Source organism: Lontra canadensis, unplaced genomic scaffold (genome assembly GCF_010015895.1).
Source record: "Lontra canadensis isolate GAN:19392208 unplaced genomic scaffold, GSC_riverotter_1.0 scaffold101, whole genome shotgun sequence".
In the NCBI taxonomy this organism is placed as follows: domain Eukaryota; kingdom Metazoa; phylum Chordata; class Mammalia; order Carnivora; family Mustelidae; genus Lontra; species Lontra canadensis.
Window position 1 is genome coordinate 6,400,701 of NW_022631095.1, and position 21,776 is coordinate 6,422,476.

At 45.2% G+C, this 21,776-nt stretch overlaps 1 protein-coding gene across 5 annotated transcripts in view; it reads left to right on the top strand.

Annotated features, from left to right (window-relative positions):
• Nucleotides 1-21,776, top strand: part of CSGALNACT1 (chondroitin sulfate N-acetylgalactosaminyltransferase 1) — a 324,526-nt gene that overhangs the window by 295,516 nt on the left and 7,234 nt on the right. For 4 of the 5 annotated variants that reach the window (XM_032838030.1, XM_032838031.1, XM_032838034.1 and 1 more), the window contains 3 exons: nt 361-462; nt 15,579-15,757; nt 16,294-16,388. In XM_032838030.1, coding sequence (XP_032693921.1) covers nt 361-462; nt 15,579-15,757; nt 16,294-16,388 — 376 coding nt within the window. Of the gene's footprint in view, nt 1-360; nt 463-15,578; nt 15,758-16,293; nt 17,550-21,776 lie in introns of those variants that run through there. The other variant, XM_032838035.1, reaches the window with a different exon arrangement.

A 21,776-nucleotide genomic window follows, 5' to 3' on the forward strand; every position in this document is an offset into this window, starting at 1 on the left:
TAATTGTGATGACCAACCAGAAATGTCCTGGTGTCCCATCTCTGCTTTTTTGGCAGTTCACTCAGTTTACTTCAAGAACATTTTGCACTGGGGCACCTGGGTGGCTCAGTTGGTTAAGCGTTTGCTTTCAGCTCAGGTCATGATCTCCAGGTCCTGGGATAGAGCCCAACATTGGGCTCCCTGCTCGGCGGGGAGTCTGCCTCCCACTCTTCTTTTGCTCCTTCCTCCAGCTCGTGCATTCGAAAGAAAGAAAGAACGAACGAACGAATGAACATTTTGTACTTGACAAAACAGGTGTTTGTTTGGACCTTGCCTGTTACTGTGAAAACAGACCAGACATACGTGTGTTTTGTTTTCTAGGGAGATGTGCATCCAACAGGATGGGAGAATTCATCTCACCGTTGTTTACTTTGGGAAGGAAGAAATGAATGAGGTCAAAGGAATACTTGAAAACACTTCCAAGTAAGTATGACTTGGAGTCGTAGTAAGGAGTCATATCAACTGACATCAGGAGTCTATATCCAAGACTGGAACTTCTGCTTCAGTTTTATTTTCCTTAACACCCTGGGTCAGCCGGGAGATGGACTGGTTGCTGGCTGTTCTGTGGGAATTGTGCACCCTCCCGTCCCTGGGAGAGCCCCCTAGCTGACACTGGTCCTCACTGTGCGGGTTGTTGGCTTTGGCAGTGATGAGATGAAGGGCCCTGAGCTGCAGGGATGGGGGGGGCACTGGCTCCTTTGGACTTCTGCGTGACTGGGTGTCATCTCAGTGCTGCCAGTTTGGGGACTTGGCATCCCAGAGTGGGAATTAGGGACCATGCATCTGTGCACTGAGCTCCAGCTTATCGATATCCATCCTGGGGTTTCCTTCCCTTAGCAAATGGTCTAATCCTTTTGACCTTCATTCAGTATGCATTTTGAAAGATTAGGGGAAGCCAGAAGTGATGGCTAGGATGGGATCCTAGATGAAACACTCTGTTGAACAGAAGTGATTTAACCGAAAACCTTAGACTTTGGGTTGTACGTATAGACATATACATATGTGTACATGTCAGCTGTAATGGGAGAATACATGAAAGCAGCACAGACGGGTTTTCTCCCCTCCCCAGATAAACGAGTATTGATGTAATAAATATCTGTGGCATTTTCTACTAGTGAGGAAGCCAGAATGGTGCCCCCGCCACCGAGTTCTGGTTTTCCAGGGAGGTTGGCGGGCCTCCACTTGAGTAATCAGGTTGGTGGTCTCTCCATAAGTGAAGCGTGGCGGGATGGGGGGTCGGTAGTCCTCAGTGGCAGAAATAGCCTCACGAGGTCCATATGGTCTCAGTATAAACAGGGGCTCCCTGTTTGCGTTTCGTGTAAATGGTAATAGGGTGAGAGTCGAAGGATAAGATTAAAGGAGTGAGTGTACCTTTTGTGTTTATGTTCACACCTTGTTACTAATTTGGTATTAATGGGCACAAATCAGAATGCTTGTTCTAATTACTCAAATGCTTGTTCTAATTACTCATATGTTCTAAAGCAGTCTTATTTTCATGAAAAAAAGAAAAAAAGTTGGATTGGAAGGCAGGCTTCCTCATTTGTTTACATATTATTTATGTCTGCTTTTGTTCTGTAACAGAGTTGAGTAGCTGTGACCAAAACTGTATGACTTGCAAAGCCTGAGCTCTCTACCGTCTGGTCCTTTACAGAATAAGTTTGCTGACCTCTTCCAAAGCAATACGGAATTCGGAGTTTGAAACTAGTAACAGCTTAAAAGCTAGGCCCCTATCGAAGGGAGATCAGAGAGAAGAGAATAACTGAACAGCCTAATTGTCAGTGAACTAGAACCCTCTCGGCTCCAGCACTCTGTGATATCCTTGTCGTCTCCCCTTAGGCATGAGGTGCAGGAATTATTAGAGCTCGTGTCCTCTGCCCAGTGGATAGGTTTCAGCATCTCTGGAAGTTTCCATTGTTGTGCATGGATCTTTTTCTTTAAACTTCCCAGCTGATTCTGACCTGTAGCCAGGACTGAGAGTCACTGTCTGAGAAAGCGGCGGTCCACCCCGGGAGCAGCCTGTGAGAGGCGTCCAGTATAGCCAGCTGCCTCCTTCTGAGGTGTTTCTCAATAGCTATCCAGGCGACTCTGAAGTGCAGTCAGGACTGAGAAATTCAGTCCTATTGGGTCTGGCACCCTCTGAGGACTTTAAAGGACATTTGCTGATAGATACATATAACCAACTTGACATGAGTCTGATGGGTAGGTGAAAGGCCAGTTTCAATGTTGTTATGGGAAATATTCATTTTAGTGACTGGAAAGCTTAAGGGCTTTTACTATCAAGACTTTCTTCTCTGTATCAAATGACCTGGCAAGATGAATTCTCAAGCAGAAGGTTGCTTGGTGAGCAAAGAATGAATAGAATTCGAACAAGAGAAGTAGAATTATTTCAGTGGCAGGGATGGTTTACTTAAAATATTGGAGAATTTCCAGAGATCAGCCTACCCATAACTGAGAACTTCGTGCCAGGGACTGAGCCCATCAGTGCTTTAAAAAGCACTTGCAGCACTGTGGAAACTCTGGCGATATAAATTGGAACCCCATTTTCCTATGTCAATGCTCTCCTTCTGTTAACTGGGGAAATCTGCAGTGTTAAGGTCTCTCATGCCTTGGGGGTGTCCTCCCCCTTCCCTGATGTTGCTCTGACCGGACCACCTCCCGCAGGAATGCCCCGCCCTCTGCAGCCAGGCCTGAGCTGACCAAACACTGCAGCACTGCCTGCCACTCCATGTTCCAGATCAGTCTTCCTTGTCTCCTACTGCCAGAGTCTCCTACCCAGACCTGCTCTGACTTGTAACCTCGCCTCGATGACTTCCTGTCGCCAACCACACTGGGAGGGTGTGGCCTGCCCCTTCGTCCTCGCTTCCATTATCATCTTCTACTTGGTGTTCTCTCTGTCCTCCTTTCTATGTTCTCAGACCACCACCCTTCTGTACCCTACCTCTCTTGAGTGCCCACCTCCGGAGCTCTTTCCGACCTCCAGTCCTCTCTCTGATCTCAGAGTACTCACTGCTCACATCTCGTCTGCTTGGCACTTGGTGTATGATTCGGCTATTCCTAACTATGTTATAGGCTGCTTAGTAAGTAGTACCATATCACGTGGCTCTTTGTAACTCCAGCTTGGTGCCTCATTCAGAAAACGTCCCGTGTTTGCTCATCAAGAGAAGGATGGGGTGCCTGAGTGTTGCAGTCGGTTAAGCATCCAACTCTTGTTTTTGGCTCAAGTCATGATCTCAGGGTCCTGGGATTGAACCCAACTTTGGGCTCCGTGCTCAGCATGGAGTCTGGTTGACATTCTCTCTCCCTCTCCCTCTGCCCCTCCTATTCATGCTGTATCTCTCTCTCTCTCTCTCAAATAAATAAAATCTTTTTTAAAAAAGAGAGAGGAAAATCCCACATACACAGTATATTTATACTCCTAGTAATCCATATGAACATTTATATAATAAACTCTATTCAAATGTCATTTTTTATTATCTTTTAAGGTAGCAAATCTTTTGTTCAGATGCATCCTTGAATAATGATAGTAACCATGAATCATCTTATTGAATATTCACAGCAACTTAAGAGATAGATGCTGTTATTAGCCCCATTCATAGATGAAGAAACTGAGTCTCGGAGAGGTTGTTACTCAGGCTGTCGTCCCTACCACATGGGAGAGCCAGGATCTGAGCCTCAGCTGTTAACTTGGGATAGTCCAGGTCTTCCCATGGCACCACATTTTCTCTTAGAATACTCCCTTGCCTCCTCCTGAAACTCATAATTGTCAGTTGAAAGTAATAAGATTTGAAATCAGCCTGAATGATATTTATTTCATTAGGATACCAGCATTGTGATTAAACTGTTCTAAATGCAGCTAAATGCATATATGTTAAGAATAGCTTTTTAAAATCTAGTTTGGCTCATGAGCAGTGTTTTCCTCTCTCTGTCTCTAGATTTATGCTTACTCAGTTGAGCTGTACATTTCAGTTGATGGCTATAGATTAGTGCTTTGGAAATGGCAATTTGTGATTCATTAGAGGGTTGTGTAATAGCTTCAGTGGGTTCTGTCCAGTGTTTTTAAAACATTGAAATAGGATAGGATAGAAGATATCAGAGTGCATCACAAGTAGTAAGGGTAAATATTGTTTTGTAAAACTTTAGTGTGTGCGTGCGTGTATCTACTATGTCATGATGTAGAATATTTTCCTTTGTATGGGTGGCAGCCAAAATATTTAGAAACCACTGCCATGGATAATAGTACAAATCAGTTCTCAGTATCTGATTCTTATTCCATAGTTTTCCATATTAAGCTGCAGTTAATCTCAGATTAAAGCCTCGCTTGGTGATTCTCAGATATAAATGTGCTTGGGAATAACCTGGCATGCTTTTTAAAAAAATATATTTTATTCATTTATTTGAGAGAGACAGAGATAGCGAGAGAGAGCACAAGCAGGAAGGAGGGGGAGAACAGACTCCCCTCTGAGCAGGGAGCCTGATGTGGGGCTCGATTCCAGGACCCTGGGATCATAACCTGAGCAAAAGGCAGAAATTTAACTGACTGACCCACCTAGGTGCCCCCGGGGTGCTTTTTAAAATGCAGATTCTTGGTATCCGGCTCCAGAAATTCTGAATCAGTAGGCCGGAGATGAAGAAGCTTGGTCACCGATACCTAGAACAAGTCCCACAGGTGATGGTGACATGGGTGACCCACAGTGAAAAATGCTGGCCTAGGTAGACATTTGCTTGGAGCTATGTATTGGGAAATTTTTAAAAATTGTAACAGGTAGGCAGATTGGCGAGTGTTAACATTTACTACATTGCAACTTCATCTTTGTCCAATCATAAGGATACAAAGGCATCTTTCAGAGGTATTATCTGTGAGATCAAAGTACTAGAGATGAGACACTGCCCTGTCATTGCAAGTATGTGACCTAAGAGAGGGGTTTTTCTGTATGTCTTCTCAGGGACCTGCCTTGCTTGGGTGTGTGTGTCATCATTTCATGCCTCTTTGAAAGGATTTTTTTTTAAGATTTTATTTATTTATTTGAGAGGAACAGAGAAAGAGCAGAAGCGGGGGGAGAGGCAGAAGGAAAGAGACACAGACTCCCCACTGAGCAGGGAGCCCAATGCAGGGCTCTATCCCAGAACCCTGAGATTGTGGCCTGAGCCAAAGGCAGACACTTAACCAATGGAGCCACCCAGGTGCCCCTGGAAGGATTTGTTTGACGTGTACCCTCAGAAAGATTTATCAGGACATCGCAGAAGAAAATTGGGGAGGAAGGTTTTATTCTGGTTTGCGATTTGTTTCTTAAATTTGCATGGAATTGTTGCTTTGTTTTAATTTTTTTCTTAAGCAATTTTTAGATACTATCTCATTCACTGAAATCAAAAAATCAACACAGAAAATCCCTCCCAAGGAGATAAGAAACCTTGGGCCCGGGGAGGTACCTCACAGATTAAGGCAGCATCTCAGGCCTGTGGTCATCCCACCTGGCATTTGCAAGAGGGGCTAAGTATGATTCTGCTTAGTGGAGATTCTACTCTTTGTGGAGATGTACCTGTAGTCAGTATTCTAAATTGTTCTTTGGGGGATTGGAACATAGCATATAGATTATATTATTGTAATAATTTTAAATTTCCTGGGTGTGATTATTATATTATTATAATGTTACATAGGAGAATGCCCTGGTTCTTGGGAGATACTTCTCTTCAAGGGTAAAGTTGTCATGATGTGTGCAGCTAACTCTCAAATAGTTGAAAGCAAGCAGGCAGGCAGAACGTTAACACTTGCTAAATCTAAGTGAAAGATATATGGATACTTACATTATTCTTACATTTTTGAACATTTGAAATTTTTCCAGATAAAAATATTGAGAAAATATATTATGAAAAAAATGAAATGATCTGTTTATATAATGGAATATAATTCAACAGTTAAAGAAAGGTGATATCAGCAAAATGGTAAAATAAAGACCTCTGTAAATACTCTTAATAAAGCAATGAGAAAATTGCTAAAAATGGTCAGAATCAACTTTTTGAAGAACTCTGGAAATTAAAGCTTGCAATAATCTGAAAAATGTTTATCCAAGAAAAATGACTGAATTTTTGCGCGGCTTTAACCTGCCTTGTTCCCACCTTCTCCTTAGTTCTTCTGTAGCTTTGAAATCCAGTAGCCCACGAGCACAGCAAGAGCCACATCCTGGCAGCAATCGGGGGCCAGCATGGGGCAGGAACTCCTCTAAAGTGTCAGAAAAATGTTGTGATGTGACCTGTCTGAGGTTTTCTGGAAGACTTCACTCAGAAAGTTGTCTTTATTTAACTGACTCAGAGCTCTCCCAGCGGAAAAAGCCTTCCCTCTAAAAAACAATTATAGGAAGTCTGTAACTTTGTGGCTGCCTGAGGTAGTAGATAAGAGTTGGGGCAGACAACAGACTAACCAAAATGCTTAAAAAGTGAGGCTGAGGAGCGAGATCTCCACTGGGTTTTGAAAAGCTTGAATACCTTCCTGGGGATGTAGAAGGCCATGCTCACATTTAGGGCTGTGGTCATCCTTAGGAAAAAGGTGAGCAGGCCCTAAATTTTCACCTTTGGCTGACCTTGAGGCTTTGTGCAAGAAGTAAGTAAAGGCTAAGGGAAGCAGTCAACTACCTGGTTGAGTGTTGATGGCAGGCCCCAACATGTACACAAAATCCCTTGACAAAGATTTGGAGACTTATTGGTTTTAGACACTTAAAGAAATGTCTTTTAATCGTTAACTTACCACTAGTTGTCACACTCAACAAAGAATACAGATTTTACAGAATTAGTTTAAGAAAGTCACTCCGAGAAACAAACTGAGGGTTTTGGAGGGGAGGGGGGGCTGGGGGGAATGGGTGAGCCTGGTGGTGGGTATTAAGGAGGGCATGTATTGCATGGAGCACTGGGTGTGGTGCATAAACAGTGAATTTTGGAACACTGACAAGAAATTTTTAAAAAAAAGTCACTAAACAAGCAAACAACAACAAAAAAGAGGAACAACAATAAACCCAGGGGTTGGGGGGAGTTGATTCTCATTTCTAGGATTGCCACATTATATTATTTAAAATGTCAAGTTTTAAACAAAAAGTCAGAGATATACAAAGAAACAGAAAGTATGGCCCATGCACAGGAAACAAATCAATGATTAGAAATTGTCACTGACAGCGGTGCCTGGGCAGCTGAGTCAGTTAAGTCATGATCCTGGAGTCATGGGATTGAGCCCTGCACTGGGCTTCCTGCTCAGTGGGGAGTCTGCTTCTCCCTCTCTCTCTCTGCTTCTCTTCGCACTCGTGCTCTCTCTCTCTCTTTCTTGATCATTCTTTCTCAAAGAAGTAAATAAAATCTTTTAAAAAAATTGTCCCTGAGGAAGCCCAGGTGTTGGACTTACTAGACAAAGACTTTAAATCAACTGTATTAAATATGTTGGAAGAATTAAAAGAAACCATGTTTAAAGACTAATGAAAAGTATAAGAACCAAGTCTTGGCAAATAGGACCATGTCTTACCAAATAGAAACAGAAGTTATAAGAAAAGAGCCAAATGGAAATTCTGGGGTTGAAAAGTACAGTAACTAAAATGAAGACTTCACTAAAGTGTGCTGAATATCTGGTTTGAACCAGCAGAGGAAAGGATCTGTGAACTTTAAGGCAGGTCAGTTGATGTGATGAGGTTAAAGAAACAAAAATGCATAAACATATGAATGCATAAACTATGAATCTTGGAACACTGAAAAAATAAGATAAAATTAAAAAAAATAAAGAGGAATGAAGAAAATGAACAAACCTCAGAGACTTGCAGGATAGCATCAAGCATGCCAATATTCGTGGGAGTTCCAGAGGAGAGGAGAGAAAGGGGCAGACAAGAATTTGAAGAAATAATGGCTCCAAACTTGTTGAAAAACCCAAATCTACACATCTAAAAAGCTCAACAAACTCTGAACAGGGAAATCCAAAGAAATCCACAGTAAACATGTGATAACCCAATAGTTGAAAGACAAAGACAAAGACAGAATCTTGTGAGTGGTAGGAGCAAAGTACTCATTGGGTACAAAGGAATCTTAATAAAATCGGTAGCTGATTTCTCATCAGAAATAATGGAGGCCAGAAAGTGGGATGATCTATTCAAAGTGCTGGAAGAAAAACATTGAACCAAGAATTCTATATTCAGCAAAACCATCCATCAGAAATGAAGGGGAAATTAAGACATGCCCATATAAGTAAGAACTGAGAGACTCCATCACTAGGATGCCCGCCCCACAAGAAATAGGAAAAGAAGCTCTTGAGGCTGAAATGAAATGACACTACACAAGCTCAAATTCTTGTGAAGAAACCAACAGCTGAAGTAAAAGTAACTATTTCCCTATTTATAGGATATAAATGTATTTTTTGTTTATAACTCTTTTTCTCTTATCTGCTTGAAAAAATAACTGCATAAAACAAGGTTCATAAATCTGTATTGGTAGACACAGTGCCTGTAGATATCATTTTAATATGATAACAGCACAAAGGAGGGGAGAGGGAATGGAGGACCATATTTTGTGCACTGTCGAAAATAAGCATTTCTTCAAAAAGAGATGGAAAATCTGAGTAGATCTATAACAAGTAAATGGATGGAAACAATAATCAGAAAACTTCCCCTAATGAAAAGACCAGGCTCAAATGGCTTCACTGCTGATTTCCACCAGTCATTAAAGATGAATTAACGCCAAAGCTTCACGAACTTTCACAATTTAGAAGAGGAGGGCGTACTTCCCAACTCGTTCTATGAGGGCAGTATTATCCTGATACCTTAACCAGGTAAAGACTAAGAAAAGAAAACAGATGTAGATATTAGAGATGTAGAAATCCTCAACAAAATACTAGCAAACTATATCCAGCACCATGTAAAAATGATTTTATACCATGACTAAGTGAAACTTATCCTAGGAATGCAGGGTTGACGCAATATACGAGAGTCAATCAATGTACTACACAAAACTGCATGACCATCTCTGTCCATGCAGAAAAAGCATTTGAAAAAAAAAAAAGGGGGGTTACTGTATTCTGGATATTTCAGATAAGTGGACTCATGTAGTATACGATGTTTTGTGTCTGGCTTCTTAACTTACGATAATGATTTCAAGGTCATCCACACTGTAATATGTGTTAGTCATTCACTACTTTTTATTTTATTGTTTTTGATACGACTGTAAATGGGATTATTTTCTTAATTTCTCTTTCACTGTATGTAGAAACACAACTGATTTTACATGTTATTTTGTATTCTGACACTACTGAATTCATTTATTGGTTCTAACAGATTTTTGGTGAAGTCTTTAGGTTCTCCTATATATAAGATCATTCCATCCGAAGAGATAATTTTACTTCTTTCTTTCTGATTTTGTCATATATGGCCTTTATTATGTTGAGGTACATTCCTTCTATATCTGATTCGTTAAGGGTTTTTATCATGAAAGGATGTTGAAGCTTGTCAAATGTTTTTTCTGTGTCTTTTGAAATGATCATGTGATTTTCATCTTTCATTCTGTTAATGTTGTGTATCATGTTTATTAATTTGCAGCTGTTGAACCGTCCTTGCATCTCAGGGATGAATCCCACTTGCTCATGGTGTATGCTCCTTTTAATGTATTAAATTTGGTTTGCCAATATTTTGTTGAGGATTTTTGCATCTGTGTTCGTCAGGGAGATTGGCCTATAGTTTTCTTTTCTTGTAGTGTCCTTATCTGGCTTCAGTATCAGATAATGCTGGCCTTGTAAAATGAGTTTAGAATTATTCCTTTCTCTTCAATAGTTTGGCAGAGTTTGAGAAGGACTGGTATTAATTCATCTTTAGATGTTTGGTAGAATTCACTCATGAAGCTGTGTGGTCCTGAGGCTTTTATTTGTGGGAGAGGTTTGATTATGGATTCAGTGTCCTTGCTCATTATTTGTTTATTTAGATTTTCTATTATTTTATGATTTGGTCTTGGGAAGTTGTATATTTCTAGGAATTTATCCATTTCTCTTAAGTTATTCAATTTGTTGGCATATAATTGTTCATAGCAATCTCATGAGATTTTGTATTTCTGTGGTATTAGTTGTGATGTCTCCTCTTTTGTTTATAATTTTATTAATTTGAGTAATATCTCTTAAATCTGTCTTAGGTAGTCTGGCTAAAGTTTTATTCATTTTGCTTATCATTTCAAAAGAAACTTGCTGAAACAGAGTTGTATAAGCTGGCTTGTATAAGCTCAGAATCTAGAAAATTCTAAATTATTTAAGGTGCCGTCTACGAAAAGCTGCCTGAGAATACATTTAATTTTAAATTTTTGACCCTATTCAAGTGTTTTCAGTATGTAGAACTCATAAGCAATTTCAATATTTAGAGCTGTTAGATTTAGAATTTTAAATTATACATTGAATGTAATATGAATTTGTATGTAAATTTTTAAAGTATTTTTTTAATGAAGGATTATTGTGGGAAGTGCCACATTAAGGGAATTTCCTTATAATGGTGGAAAGAAGTCTGTATGAGAATAAATCACATTAGACAACAAGATCTTTTATCATTTTCAATCCGGCAATTCTGGGAAATAAAGTCAATTAGAGAAATTAAATCTCCAGTAGAAACAGTAGCTTTCTGAGGTCATTATAACCTCTAGCAGAATAATCGTATATAACTTGGAGGAATCCCTATGCACCAGCCTTATTATATAAAAAAGGGGAATTGAATGAGAAACTTGAGAGTTTCATCAGTCAGTAACAATTCAAGAAGAAAAGAAGAAGAATAGTGAGTTATCATGAGGCCTTTTGGAACCACATATTCTGGAGTCATAGTTGGAAATTGCATAGTATAGAATCTAGTGCCCTCATTCTACCATGAAGAAGGCCCGTTTTCCTTCCCAGGCCGTTACTTTAGATGTGCCACTAAATGTTACAGTTCTTTGTATGGGATAAATTAAATATTTCAAACTAAATTGTATCTCCTTTTTCTTGGCTCTCATTTCTTCCGTTATTTCGTATTTGCCATCTTTCTAAAAGCGTGGGTTTGTGTCTCTCCTTAGAAATCTGTTGGTTGGGGACTATTTCTGCTGATGTATGAGGGCTCCCCAGTACCCCCCTGAGGGAAGGAGGAGGAATCATGGGCAGTCCCCCCAACAGTGAAGGTGTGAGATACACCTCAGCTTTTCCTGTGGCTTTATCCTCCATTCATCCAATGCTTACCGATCACCCACTGTATCCCTGTGTGTGTTACTTACTATATATTGTGCCAGATAATCTCTGAAGATTACAAAAAGGGGGGAGTCACCCCTGCCCCCCCAGGATTTATAGCCTGTAAGTCAGCCAGTACATATCTGTACAGGCAAAGGCACAAGAAGGCACCGGGCACGGGAGGACAGAGGGAGGATTGGGCAAAGTGCTAGGGACCCCAAACAGGCCCTTCAGTTTGCAGCAAGACCTAAGAGGTGGTGATACTTGTCTCAGGTTGTCAAGACTGAGTGGGGTTTTTGTGGGAGAGGGTGGAGAAAGCATATTCCGGGAAGGGACCCTGGCACTGAGGCAGGAGGCACACGGCATACCATCCATGATCATAGCCTGGATGGTCCCTGGGTGGGGGGTGTTCAGGACAGAGGACAAAACAGGGTCCTTGCCTGGGCACCTCTGTGGCACATTCCCAAACCCACCACCACACCCCCTTGGGGGCAAAAAAGGGTTTTATGTTGAAGTGGTCCTTGCTTTTGCATGGCTCTCCTGCCCCTTCCTCGACTGTTTCCTACACTGGGGAGCAGGGCTGCTCTGGCCAGTGAGCGAGTCCCCTGCCCAGCGAGTGAGCAGCATCTGAGTGAAGCCAGCAAACGTGTGGAGGGAGGGGCCCGGCCGTCCTGCCAAAGCCAGTTTCTCTTCATCCTGTTGTGCCCTGTGCTCCGGGGCTGGTGCTGATGAGCCTGAGGAGAGAGGAAGGTGTCCACTTGCCAGGCCCAGATGTTTGACAGTGTATTAATCTCTCTGTTCTGGAAAAGAGAGAAAGGGAAGTAGTTCCCATTCTTTCTCTGCTGTTTCCAGCTCAGCTCTCTGTCTTAGTAGAAAATACCTGTTAATTATCTGAGGCCCTTCCTGACAGCAGAGAGGAGAGCACGGGGTTCATCCAGAGACTGGTCAGTTCTAAGAAGTGCCTGGGCTGAGTGATGGAGAGGGAGGACAGTACTATTACTCTCTGTAGACGACTCACAGCTGAGCCCAGGGACCTGGCAGGCATCCTGGGAACCACAGACAGATGACGAAGTTAGCTCTGGGCCTTCTCCAACACCTGTGGGTGGTGAATGGTGCCTCCCAGACCAGCTACGACTCTGTCCCCGCCCCACCCCGCCTCTGCTGTGCCCTCACGTCCAGCTCTGTGAATCAGGCCTTCGGCACAGAGCCATCATATGTATGTCTGCTGGGAGGCCGGCAGGAGCAACGCGTGTCTCCTGCTGGCCGGCGCTGGTCGTGGTGGATGAGCTGGGTGCGGGAGCCTTCTTTGCATGAGCCTGGGCCCCCATCGGGCCATCAGGCAGCTGGGCAGACAGTGAGCAGACAGAGTTGGGTGCCCACCCTGCACCTTTCTGCATGGCCTTTGGGTGCCCTGAGAGGGGCCTGGAAGCGCCCATTCGGAGATTGGGTAGCGCCTGGACAGAACGTGGATTGTCTCATCCTTGTAGAGAGCTTCGCTGAAGAAAGAGGAAGCAGATCGCCTTTCACTTTAGGGCCACAGGGAGGGTCCGTTGGCGTCCGTGCTCCTGAATTCCCTTTCTCTAAAGGCAACATGTTGAAGCCTAGAAATTATGTTTTAAGATTTTCTTAAAAAGTTCTTCCAGATTAAGGTCATCTCAAGCACTAGGCACAGTGTCCTCCTCACTCATTTCCTTTCCCTGGGGGGCTCTGAGTGATGGACGAGCCCCGCCCCCTAGCTTCCTCCTGCCCCCTGCCCTTTGCTGCCAAAAAGCAGCTCAAGCCAGGGTTGGGGGAATTTAGAGACAACAAACTTGATTAACTTACACATTGGGTAAGTGTAGACATCAAATTACCACTGTTCCCTCTGAGTTTGTAGTACTCAACTGCCTTTTCACCATTCACCCCATGGTCAACACCTACAGTCTTGTCTTACCTCAGTTTCTGGTGCTGCCTTGGGTTCTTAAGTATTCAACATGACTTAACTTTTGTAAAAATTCGATATGTGTGCACAAAGGACCGTAGGCTGTTCCAGGAGGGAAACTGAGCTGTTCCTTTAAGAGGAACTGCATTCCTCTTCCTCTGGTGAAAGTTGCTTGCTGTTGTTCAAATATAGAGCATTTTTATATTTGAACTCTTTAATGGTAGATCCTGGAAAACCTGGAAAATGGTAGATCCTGAAGAAGGAAGGCCTTCCTGCTCTGCCAACTCGCTAATGCAGATATCCCTGCATTCTATTCGCCCCCAGAGCATATGAGCCTTGAGACAAGTCAAGAAAGAGACCCACAACTGGCTGTTAGAAAAAGATGAGCCCCAAGAATGTGGCTAAGTCCTGTGAGACCTGGCAGGAGGCTTCCTTAGATGAAGAGGGGAGAATCTAGGTGCCTCCCAAGGGTGAAACTTTCCTGAAAACTGCCCAGACAGGGCAGGGAGAAGTGGGCTGAGCTTGACTTGCAGGAGCAGGGCTGTGGAAGCCTCCGGCAGGTGTGGAGACAGCTGCAGAGGCCACCCTCCACCTGCATGTGTCTTTGCAGCAAGGAGGTGGCCTGGTCCTCATCAGGGCCAGGCCAAGCATGAGGAGGCCCCAGAGCATGACTTTAGTGCCACTCACAGAAACTACGACCCGTGGGCCGCCTCCCTGGGGCATGCAGGAAGGGGCGGATCCCTCCACAGGCAGAGCCCTGCCTAACTGAATGCAGAATCCCAGAGAAACAGAATTTGAGGGTGGAAAGGGCCCTTTGGGCTCCACCAGACTTTCAATGAGGAACCTGAGGCAAGAGAAGTGAAATGACTTTCCCCAAATAGATGAGAGAGCTGGGATGAGAGCCATTTGTCTGCTGACGTGTTTCCTCGCAGACATCTGCTGAGCACCTAGTGGGTGTGGGCCCCGGATCCAGGTTTGCTGACGCAGACGCCCGTGCTCTCCCAGGCACCAGCCCTCCTGCCCTGATCTAAATCTGAAAAGCCTGTCTGTCATTAGATTCAGACAAGGTTGGGCCCACAGATTCCCAGGATAAAAAAACCCACCCCAGTCCCAGATTTGAAAGCAGATGTCGCGTCAGGAAAGGGTAGCAGAACTAGTTCTGCTCAGCTGATTAAATGACCAGGTACAAGCACAACCTCACATTTGAAAAGTTTCTGACTCTGTTTTTTGTGTTGACCTTCGCCCAAGAGAGTTCCTTGGCATACAAACTTTGAAACAGAAGTGGGTTTTTATATGTTTTGAATACCTCAAGATTAGAGAGGCATTAGGAGTGGGCAGTGGGTGGAGGGGAGAGCCCAGGCTGTGGAAACAGAGGAACCATGATGAAAAGATGGGGGCATGAGCCAGAAAAGGAGATTTGTCAAAGGCCAAGGCTGCCTGCTGCACAGGCAGGGTTAGGAGCTGGACCAGGCCTCAGAGTCGTTCCCTAGTTCTGTCTGGCAGAAGACAACTCCTGTACCACTAGGTACCACCTGAATTCCTGGAACTTCTGCTCAAGACATGCCCCATTTCAGAAGGTTCTGGTGTCCCTGGGAAAGAAGAGTCAGATGAAGAAATGTCTTGCTTGGCTTTACCACCACAGGCCTGGGATTCCTTGCCGGGGCTGAGGACAGAGAGAGCTGATGCTTACAGACCGCTTTATGCTCTTGGCAGCATTAACCTAACTAGTAGCACTGTGAGTAGTTAAGGAAGGTGCTATCATTCCCATTTTGCAGATGAGGCAACTGAGCTTCCAGGAGTTAACTGGGCTGGCCTAGATCACAGAGTTAGTCTATAGGAGAACCAGGTCTGGGACAGCCTTAGTGATATGAATCCAAGTCTGTCACTTTTTCCTCCGTACTCTCTTGCTTTTCCTGAAGATGGGGAAGGAGTCCAGGCTTAGATGTGTTTGGGGATAGACATACATCAAGACCGTCATGCCTTTGGTCTCGAGTCACATAAAGATGAGAAGACACCAGGTGGGTCCATTCCGGTGTGATTTTGTTTCTTTGGCTCAGTGGTTTCATGCAGGTGGCTTGGGAGGCATGGAGATTGTCCTGGGTTCTGTTCACCCAGTCTCCACTGGTTCAAGTTTCTGTATCACAGATAATGTCCGTTAGCTACAACAGTACACTTTTCACTGTGAGGAAATTGCTAGAGAAAGAAGAAATAAGTTGGTGCTAAAACTTTCCTGAGTGTTCTTGGTACCTTTAATCTCAGGGAGTTTCCAGTAAGTCTGGGTCATTCTGTATCTTCTTGGTAATCTCAGTGTCTTTACGGTTACAACACCTACGTGGCAAGATGTGGATGGACCCTGGTCTTGTGTTTCCCAGGGAAATCTGTCCACCTGGGCACGTGAGCACTTGAGTGACTGTATCTGGTCTTCCCTTTCAGAGCTGCCAACTTCAGGAACTTTACCTTCATCCAACTGAACGGAGAGTTTTCTCGGGGAAAGGGCCTTGATGTGGGAGCCCGCTTCTGGAAAGGAAGCAACGTCCTTCTCTTTTTCTGTGACGTCGACATCTACTTCACCTCCGAATTCCTCAATACGTGCAGACTGAACACACAGCCAGGTAAGGGTCTCTGGAGTTGGCGCTTCCCTTTCTCTCCCCCATGGTGGTGTTTAGCTCTGTCACACTCACATGCGTGCCTTCACAGCTCCCTCAGCTCTCTTGCTTCTGCACTGGCACCATTTTACCCCAAAGGGAAGGAAAATCATCTGATTTGATTTCTCCTTTGATGTCAGTGTGGGCCTGTCAGCACCATAAGTCTGAGGCTCCTCGTCCTAAGTTCAAGTCTGTAACCCATTTTCCATTTTCAGCAGGGAGGTCGGCCCACACAGGAGAAAGTGTGGGGGGACGACAGGGGCTGGAAAGCTGTCTGAAACTAAAGGGAGAAGAGGGGCTGTAGGCATGCACTAAGGGATATCGGAGAGTCTGTCTGTCTGGTCTAGCTGCGCAGAACTTCTAAGATGTGTTTTAGGGTCGAATGATAAGAAAAGGAAAAGTGGATGGGAATACCTGGGATATTTCCGAGGGTTGAATAGAAGCCAACCAGCCCAATAGTTCCGTCTGTTGCTTTAGGGGAATGTTTGTTTCCTGGTTTGCAGGGAAGAAGGTATTTTATCCGGTCCTTTTCAGTCAGTACAATCCCGGCATAATATATGGCCATCAGGACGCAGTGCCTCCCTTAGAACAGCAGCTGGTGAGTAATGACCCGCAGGGGCCCTTGTGTGGCTCTGTGTCCTGTCTTTCATTACCAGGGGCACCTGACCATGAGTAAAGGTGAGTGGAAATCTGTGGATTGATTCCCATAGTAATTTTTAAGTTTGGTACATGTTATGGCCTTTGCTCCCAGCACCGTGTTCATTAAAAGTGCTTGCAATATTTAAAAGCGGAAAATAAATAGGAACAGTACCTCACGGAAAGGTAATTTCACACCTTCATAGTTTTCTTATATGGTTTTTGGAAACTAGAATTATTGCATTACGGATGCAGCACATTTTCTCTTTGTTATTACAAACGCTCCCAGGTAAGGAAGGTGACGGATGGCAAACGGAAGCCAGATGGGGGTGGCTCGCCCCAGGTCACATGGTGAGTGAGTCAGTGGGGGAGTGAGGACCAGATCCAGTGCCCGTCCCTCATGCCACCATTCCCACAGATCACAGTCCCTCTGGGGCCTGGTCACCAGCAAGGTGGCTCTTAAAGGAAGGCTGGAGGGGCTTCTCTGCTAAGATCGTAGCTGCACAGGTCACGGAGAGTGGAACCACATGGCCACCAAGGAACTCTGTAGGCTGAGTGGTCTTGGTGGCGGTGGTGGTGGCAGCAGTGAGCCCATTTAGCAGAGAAGCCGTGCGGGCCACAGGAGAGAGTCTCTGGAACGCATGTAGACATGCTCTTCTGAGATGAAATTCCCCATTATTGTGTGTCACCCCCAACTCAGATGGTGACCTTTTCCAGCAGAGAGATGAGCTGAGTGTGTCTAAGGCAGCCTTCCCGCTCAGGCTGAGTGCCAGGAGACCACTGACCTTGGGCTGTCTGTTCTTCACCGCCTTGAGTGTCTCTGTTTCCTCTGGAGGCAAAGCCGTGTCTCTTCCCACAAAGTGCATCTTAGGGTGGGGAAGGGAGATCTGCAGTGTGAACGTGAAGGTGGGAAGGAACCAAGTCTCTCATGCTTCTGTGCAATGGGAGAGTAAATTGATTTTCACTGAAAACATGCGTTCTTTGAATTCTCTTGGAGGACCAATTCTGTCCTAAAGCTTCCAGAGTAGCAAAACCTGTTCTCTCTAGCCCCATCCTCCAGTAAATCTCTGGCAGCTGTTACAGTGATCTTTTCCAGAAGGTTTCAGCTCAGGTTCCCTGAGGCTGGATGAGGTTTACTCCTCACCCATCCAGCATGATTTCCCTTCGGGCCCATGTTGCGCGGCACGGTAATAATATAGTTCTCTCCCCCGCTCAGTGGAATTCCAACACCAGATACGCTGAGTATCTGTTGACGTAACTCTGTGTGTATGTGTGCTGTGTATGTCACCACGGTAAGTGTTTTCCATTCCCCAAGAATCAGTTTTTATCTGCTTGAGGGTGATATCGCTTCTGTTGAGACACGAACCTTCTTGTTTCCCTTCCGTGAGTTCTGAGCTTAAAATAGGGCTTCGGGGGGGAAATGGGATCAGGATTTATTTTCTTTCAACCTATTAGAATATAAATTCCTTTGGCTTTAAATAAAGTGCTTCTTTACGTTTGACATCAAATGTGATTAATGTTTTCAACTTCAAACTCATAAGGGTCTTATTTGCTTGCAAAGAATTCTTTTCATTTCACACTTTAAAAGTTTTATCCTTGTGTTAGCATTCCTGCAGAGAAGCTGGTGCAGCGGGAAATGAGAGGTGTGATACGGTTCAACCAGTTTCTCGGATCCCTAGAATTAATGGTCAAGCAGAAGCAGAACTCAGATCTCCGTGTCCATAGCTAGAGTCTCGGAATTATCCTGCAACTGGGGACATTTACTTCCAAATAGACCTTAGAGCTTTCCTAGAGCACATATATGTTAGGATTCAGTGTTCATGAGGATTCAGTCCAGAGAAACACAGGGTTCTCCATCCACAAAAGGAGAGTGTTGATTATGTTTGTTATTGGATGAGCCATTTCTGGAACCCTTGCTACCTATAGAGAACTAGACTGGACATTCTGGAGGAGTCAGAGGAACCGAAACAGTTTCATATGCTGGGCAGTGACCGGAAAGGTCACTTTACTCTCTCGTTTTTGTAGACTTGCCCACGATCCCACAACCAGCTAGTAGCAGAACTCAGGCCCAGAGCAGGATCTCCTTACCCTAGTGCACTGAAAGCAGATTGACTTTGGATCTAGATGAGGGCTGAAATATAAAGGAAATGGGCTGACAAAAATTCCAAGGGAGAACATTAAGCTACAGAAATTCATTTAATGGAGACAGAATGTGTAGGTCCTGAGAAGGTACAAGATAAAAAGAGATGGTTAGGAACAGTGAATTAGGAGAGACTTCCTAGCAAGGGTTCATTTTGTCTCAGTTGTGAAAGATCTGAGATCTATAGATACTCTGGAGAGCCACCCTGGAGTACATCCGTCTCAAGGTGGAGGGAGGACACATATCCAGAAGGGAGCTATGACAAAAAGGACTCACAGATTCAAACACAAGACGAGTGCTCAAGCAGCCCCGTAAATATGACCTCCTGAGTGCCCTGTGCTGGTCACTGCTGTTTGATAACACTTTGTCTTCAGCCTAAAGCTGGAAGCCACGTTCCTGGTGTGTGTGTGTGTGTGTGTGTGTGTGTGTGTGTGTGTGTGTGTATTTAGACTACTTGTTTCTTTACTTTTGAGTACAGGCCATTAATAATTAGAAGTATGTGAAATCATGGGATTTTATGCTAACATTTAATTTCTTGAGTTGTAAACCTGAGATAAAACTTGCTCATGCTTTAATGAAGAAACAGCTAGGAGACCAAGGAATGACTCCGACTTAAATAATTATTGGGGCGCCTGGGTGGCTCAGGGGGTTAAAGCCTCTGCCTTCAGCTCAGGTCCTGGTCTCAGGGTCCTGGTCTCAGGGTCATGGGATCGAGTCCCGCATCAGGCTCTCTGCTCAGTGGGGAGCCTACTTCCTTCTCTCTCTCTGCCTGCCTCTCTGCCTACTTGTGAGCTCTCTGTCAAATAAATAAATAAAATCTTATAAAAAATTAAATAAATAAATAAATAAATAAATATTAACTGTAGACATTCCACTTTCCCGGTTCAAGCCTTACTCACACTGAGGCCACCGCGGGAGCCTCCTGCCACCTCCCCCTGTAGACCTTCTCCCTCCCCTGTCATCCAAGGTCTTTCCTTCACCCTCTGCCAGAGATACATTTGCAAAACACAGATTAATCCCATTTTAAATCATCTTTTGTGGCCCAAAGCCAGTGGTGTGCTAGTAAATGTGTAACAACCCACTCCCGGAAAGGAGGGGCAGAAAAAGCCCCGATTCATCTTGTTGGCCATTTTCCGTGCCATCAGTGCCCCCACCGCAGCCTGGAGTGGGGGTGGGGTGGTCCCCAGAGTGACGTCACTGAGCTCTGAGGCAGGCAGAGACTCACACTGTCCTGGGGAGCTGGGTAGACCTGCACAGCATTGCAGCCTCGATGCCTTGTGGGGACTAAGTGTTCCCCAAGCAGACTCTGACACTGATGACCGAGGAAAAGGCTGCAAACCGCAACAGCAGGTGCGAGGTCCCCAGCTTGACAGATGCCCCCCTCAGCTGCTCCGCCAGGCGAGCATCCCGCCCTCGCGCCGGCTTCCTCCTCAAGGCCCTCTCCTCACCGGGAGACGTCCTCAGTGCCGGAAGCCCCAGTCCACCCTGCATCATTGAAACCCAGCGACTTGGTGCTACTCTGTCCAGTGTGTGAGTGGCACTCCCGTCCTCTCCAATTCTGTCCCCTGCCTCTCTCCCTTCTTCTGAGAAGTATTTCACCACCAGCCTGCTCAAATGTCTGAAGTTTGCTGACTGGCACAGTCCATGCTTTTAGTCTGTTTTTATATATTTGGGAAGCAGGCACTCGCTGAGGACCGAGACTAGTGTGAGCAGATGCCATCCGCAGGCTTGGAAGCCTGCTCGGTGCCCGCTTTATTTCATGGGATAGCCAGGAAGGTGAAGAGGCCTTATTCTGCTCACTTCTCCGAGGAAAACCTGCAGCTCAGAGGCATAAGTCGTTGCTCGGATTGCTGAGTGGAAGGGTTGGGAACTTGAGGCCTGCCCTGTGTGATGAGGACAGGGCCGAGGGTGCTGAGTGGCCTTGCTTCCGGAAGGGCATAGTCTAGCTTTCGGTGTAGATTCCTAGACCAGAGAACCTGGAGAATTCCTTATCCAGTACGATACCCTTCAGAAGATACTTTATTCTTTTCAAGCAGGCACCAATAGAAGAAGACTTGTGGGGAAATGTGGGTTAATACAAATCTTGGAGGAGGTGGCCTTTGACCCGTTCTGTGAAAGCTGTGCCTCCAGAACAGTGTTATTTCTCAAGAAATGGAAAGGCTCCCAGCAGTCCTGGTGTCAGTCTGGGCTCAGCCACCATTGGCTGACTTAGCTCGGACAGGCCAGGCTACGTCCACACTGTAAGGCCCACGTGTGCCCCACGCAGCCTCTCTCTGGGCCCACATAATGAGGAATGTATGGTGCAGGGGCAGGGGACACCCAGCCCAGCCCCTGAAGCTCAGGGTGCCGGCTGCTTACAGGCAGGATGGGCTGTGTAATCGGCGTGGCCCAGTGCACAGTGAAAGTGCAGGGCCCTGGCTCAGGACTTAGCAAGAATTTCAAGAGCACGAAAGCAGGCAGGATGCCCTCTGAGAGTGGGGCCTGGGGGCTGCACGGGGTGTGTACCGCGGGCTCTGCGTGTGAATGCGAGCCTGGGCAAACACGGCCTCAGTGCTTCGGAGGCTCTCTTTGATTTAGAGGAAATACTCGGCCTGAGTATTTGTTATTTATTTTATTTCAGGGCCCAGATTCCTTCACGGGCAGTTGTCCAAGTCAGCACCATTAAACCAACAGGCGCGGACTGCCTCCCAGCTCCCCACGCAGCTGCGGGACACCGCCTTCCCACATCTCTGGGGAGAGACCGATTTGTGCTTTGTGCTCTGGTCCCCATAGAAAATAATCACCCCCGTCACGTGAATTGCTCACAGAGCTGCGGGTCTGGAAGCTTCCTGTGGGAGAGCGGGCCTGACAACTGTCCTTTGTGGTGTGTTCCTGCCCTGCAGTGCTCTGCTGAGATCTAAGGCGAGGGGAGAAAGGGGGCTGCAGGGAGTTGAGAGGAAGCCAGCCCTCGAGAGAGATTTTTTTAAGTGAGGATAGCACTTGAAAACCGATAGGCGAAATTTGGGACGGATGTTTTTCTTTTAACATACAATCTTTTTCTGAGGGTTTCTTCCTCCTCTGTTGTAGTAAACATCATTGGTGTCTGTCTTTTCAAAGTTCGAACCGATCAGGGGAGCTTCTTGTGCCTGGGGTCGAGGCTCTAAGTAGGAGAGCCGTCTGCTCAGAGCCCAGGAAGGTGAAAATGTTTTAGTCTGTTCCTCTAAAGCCCCA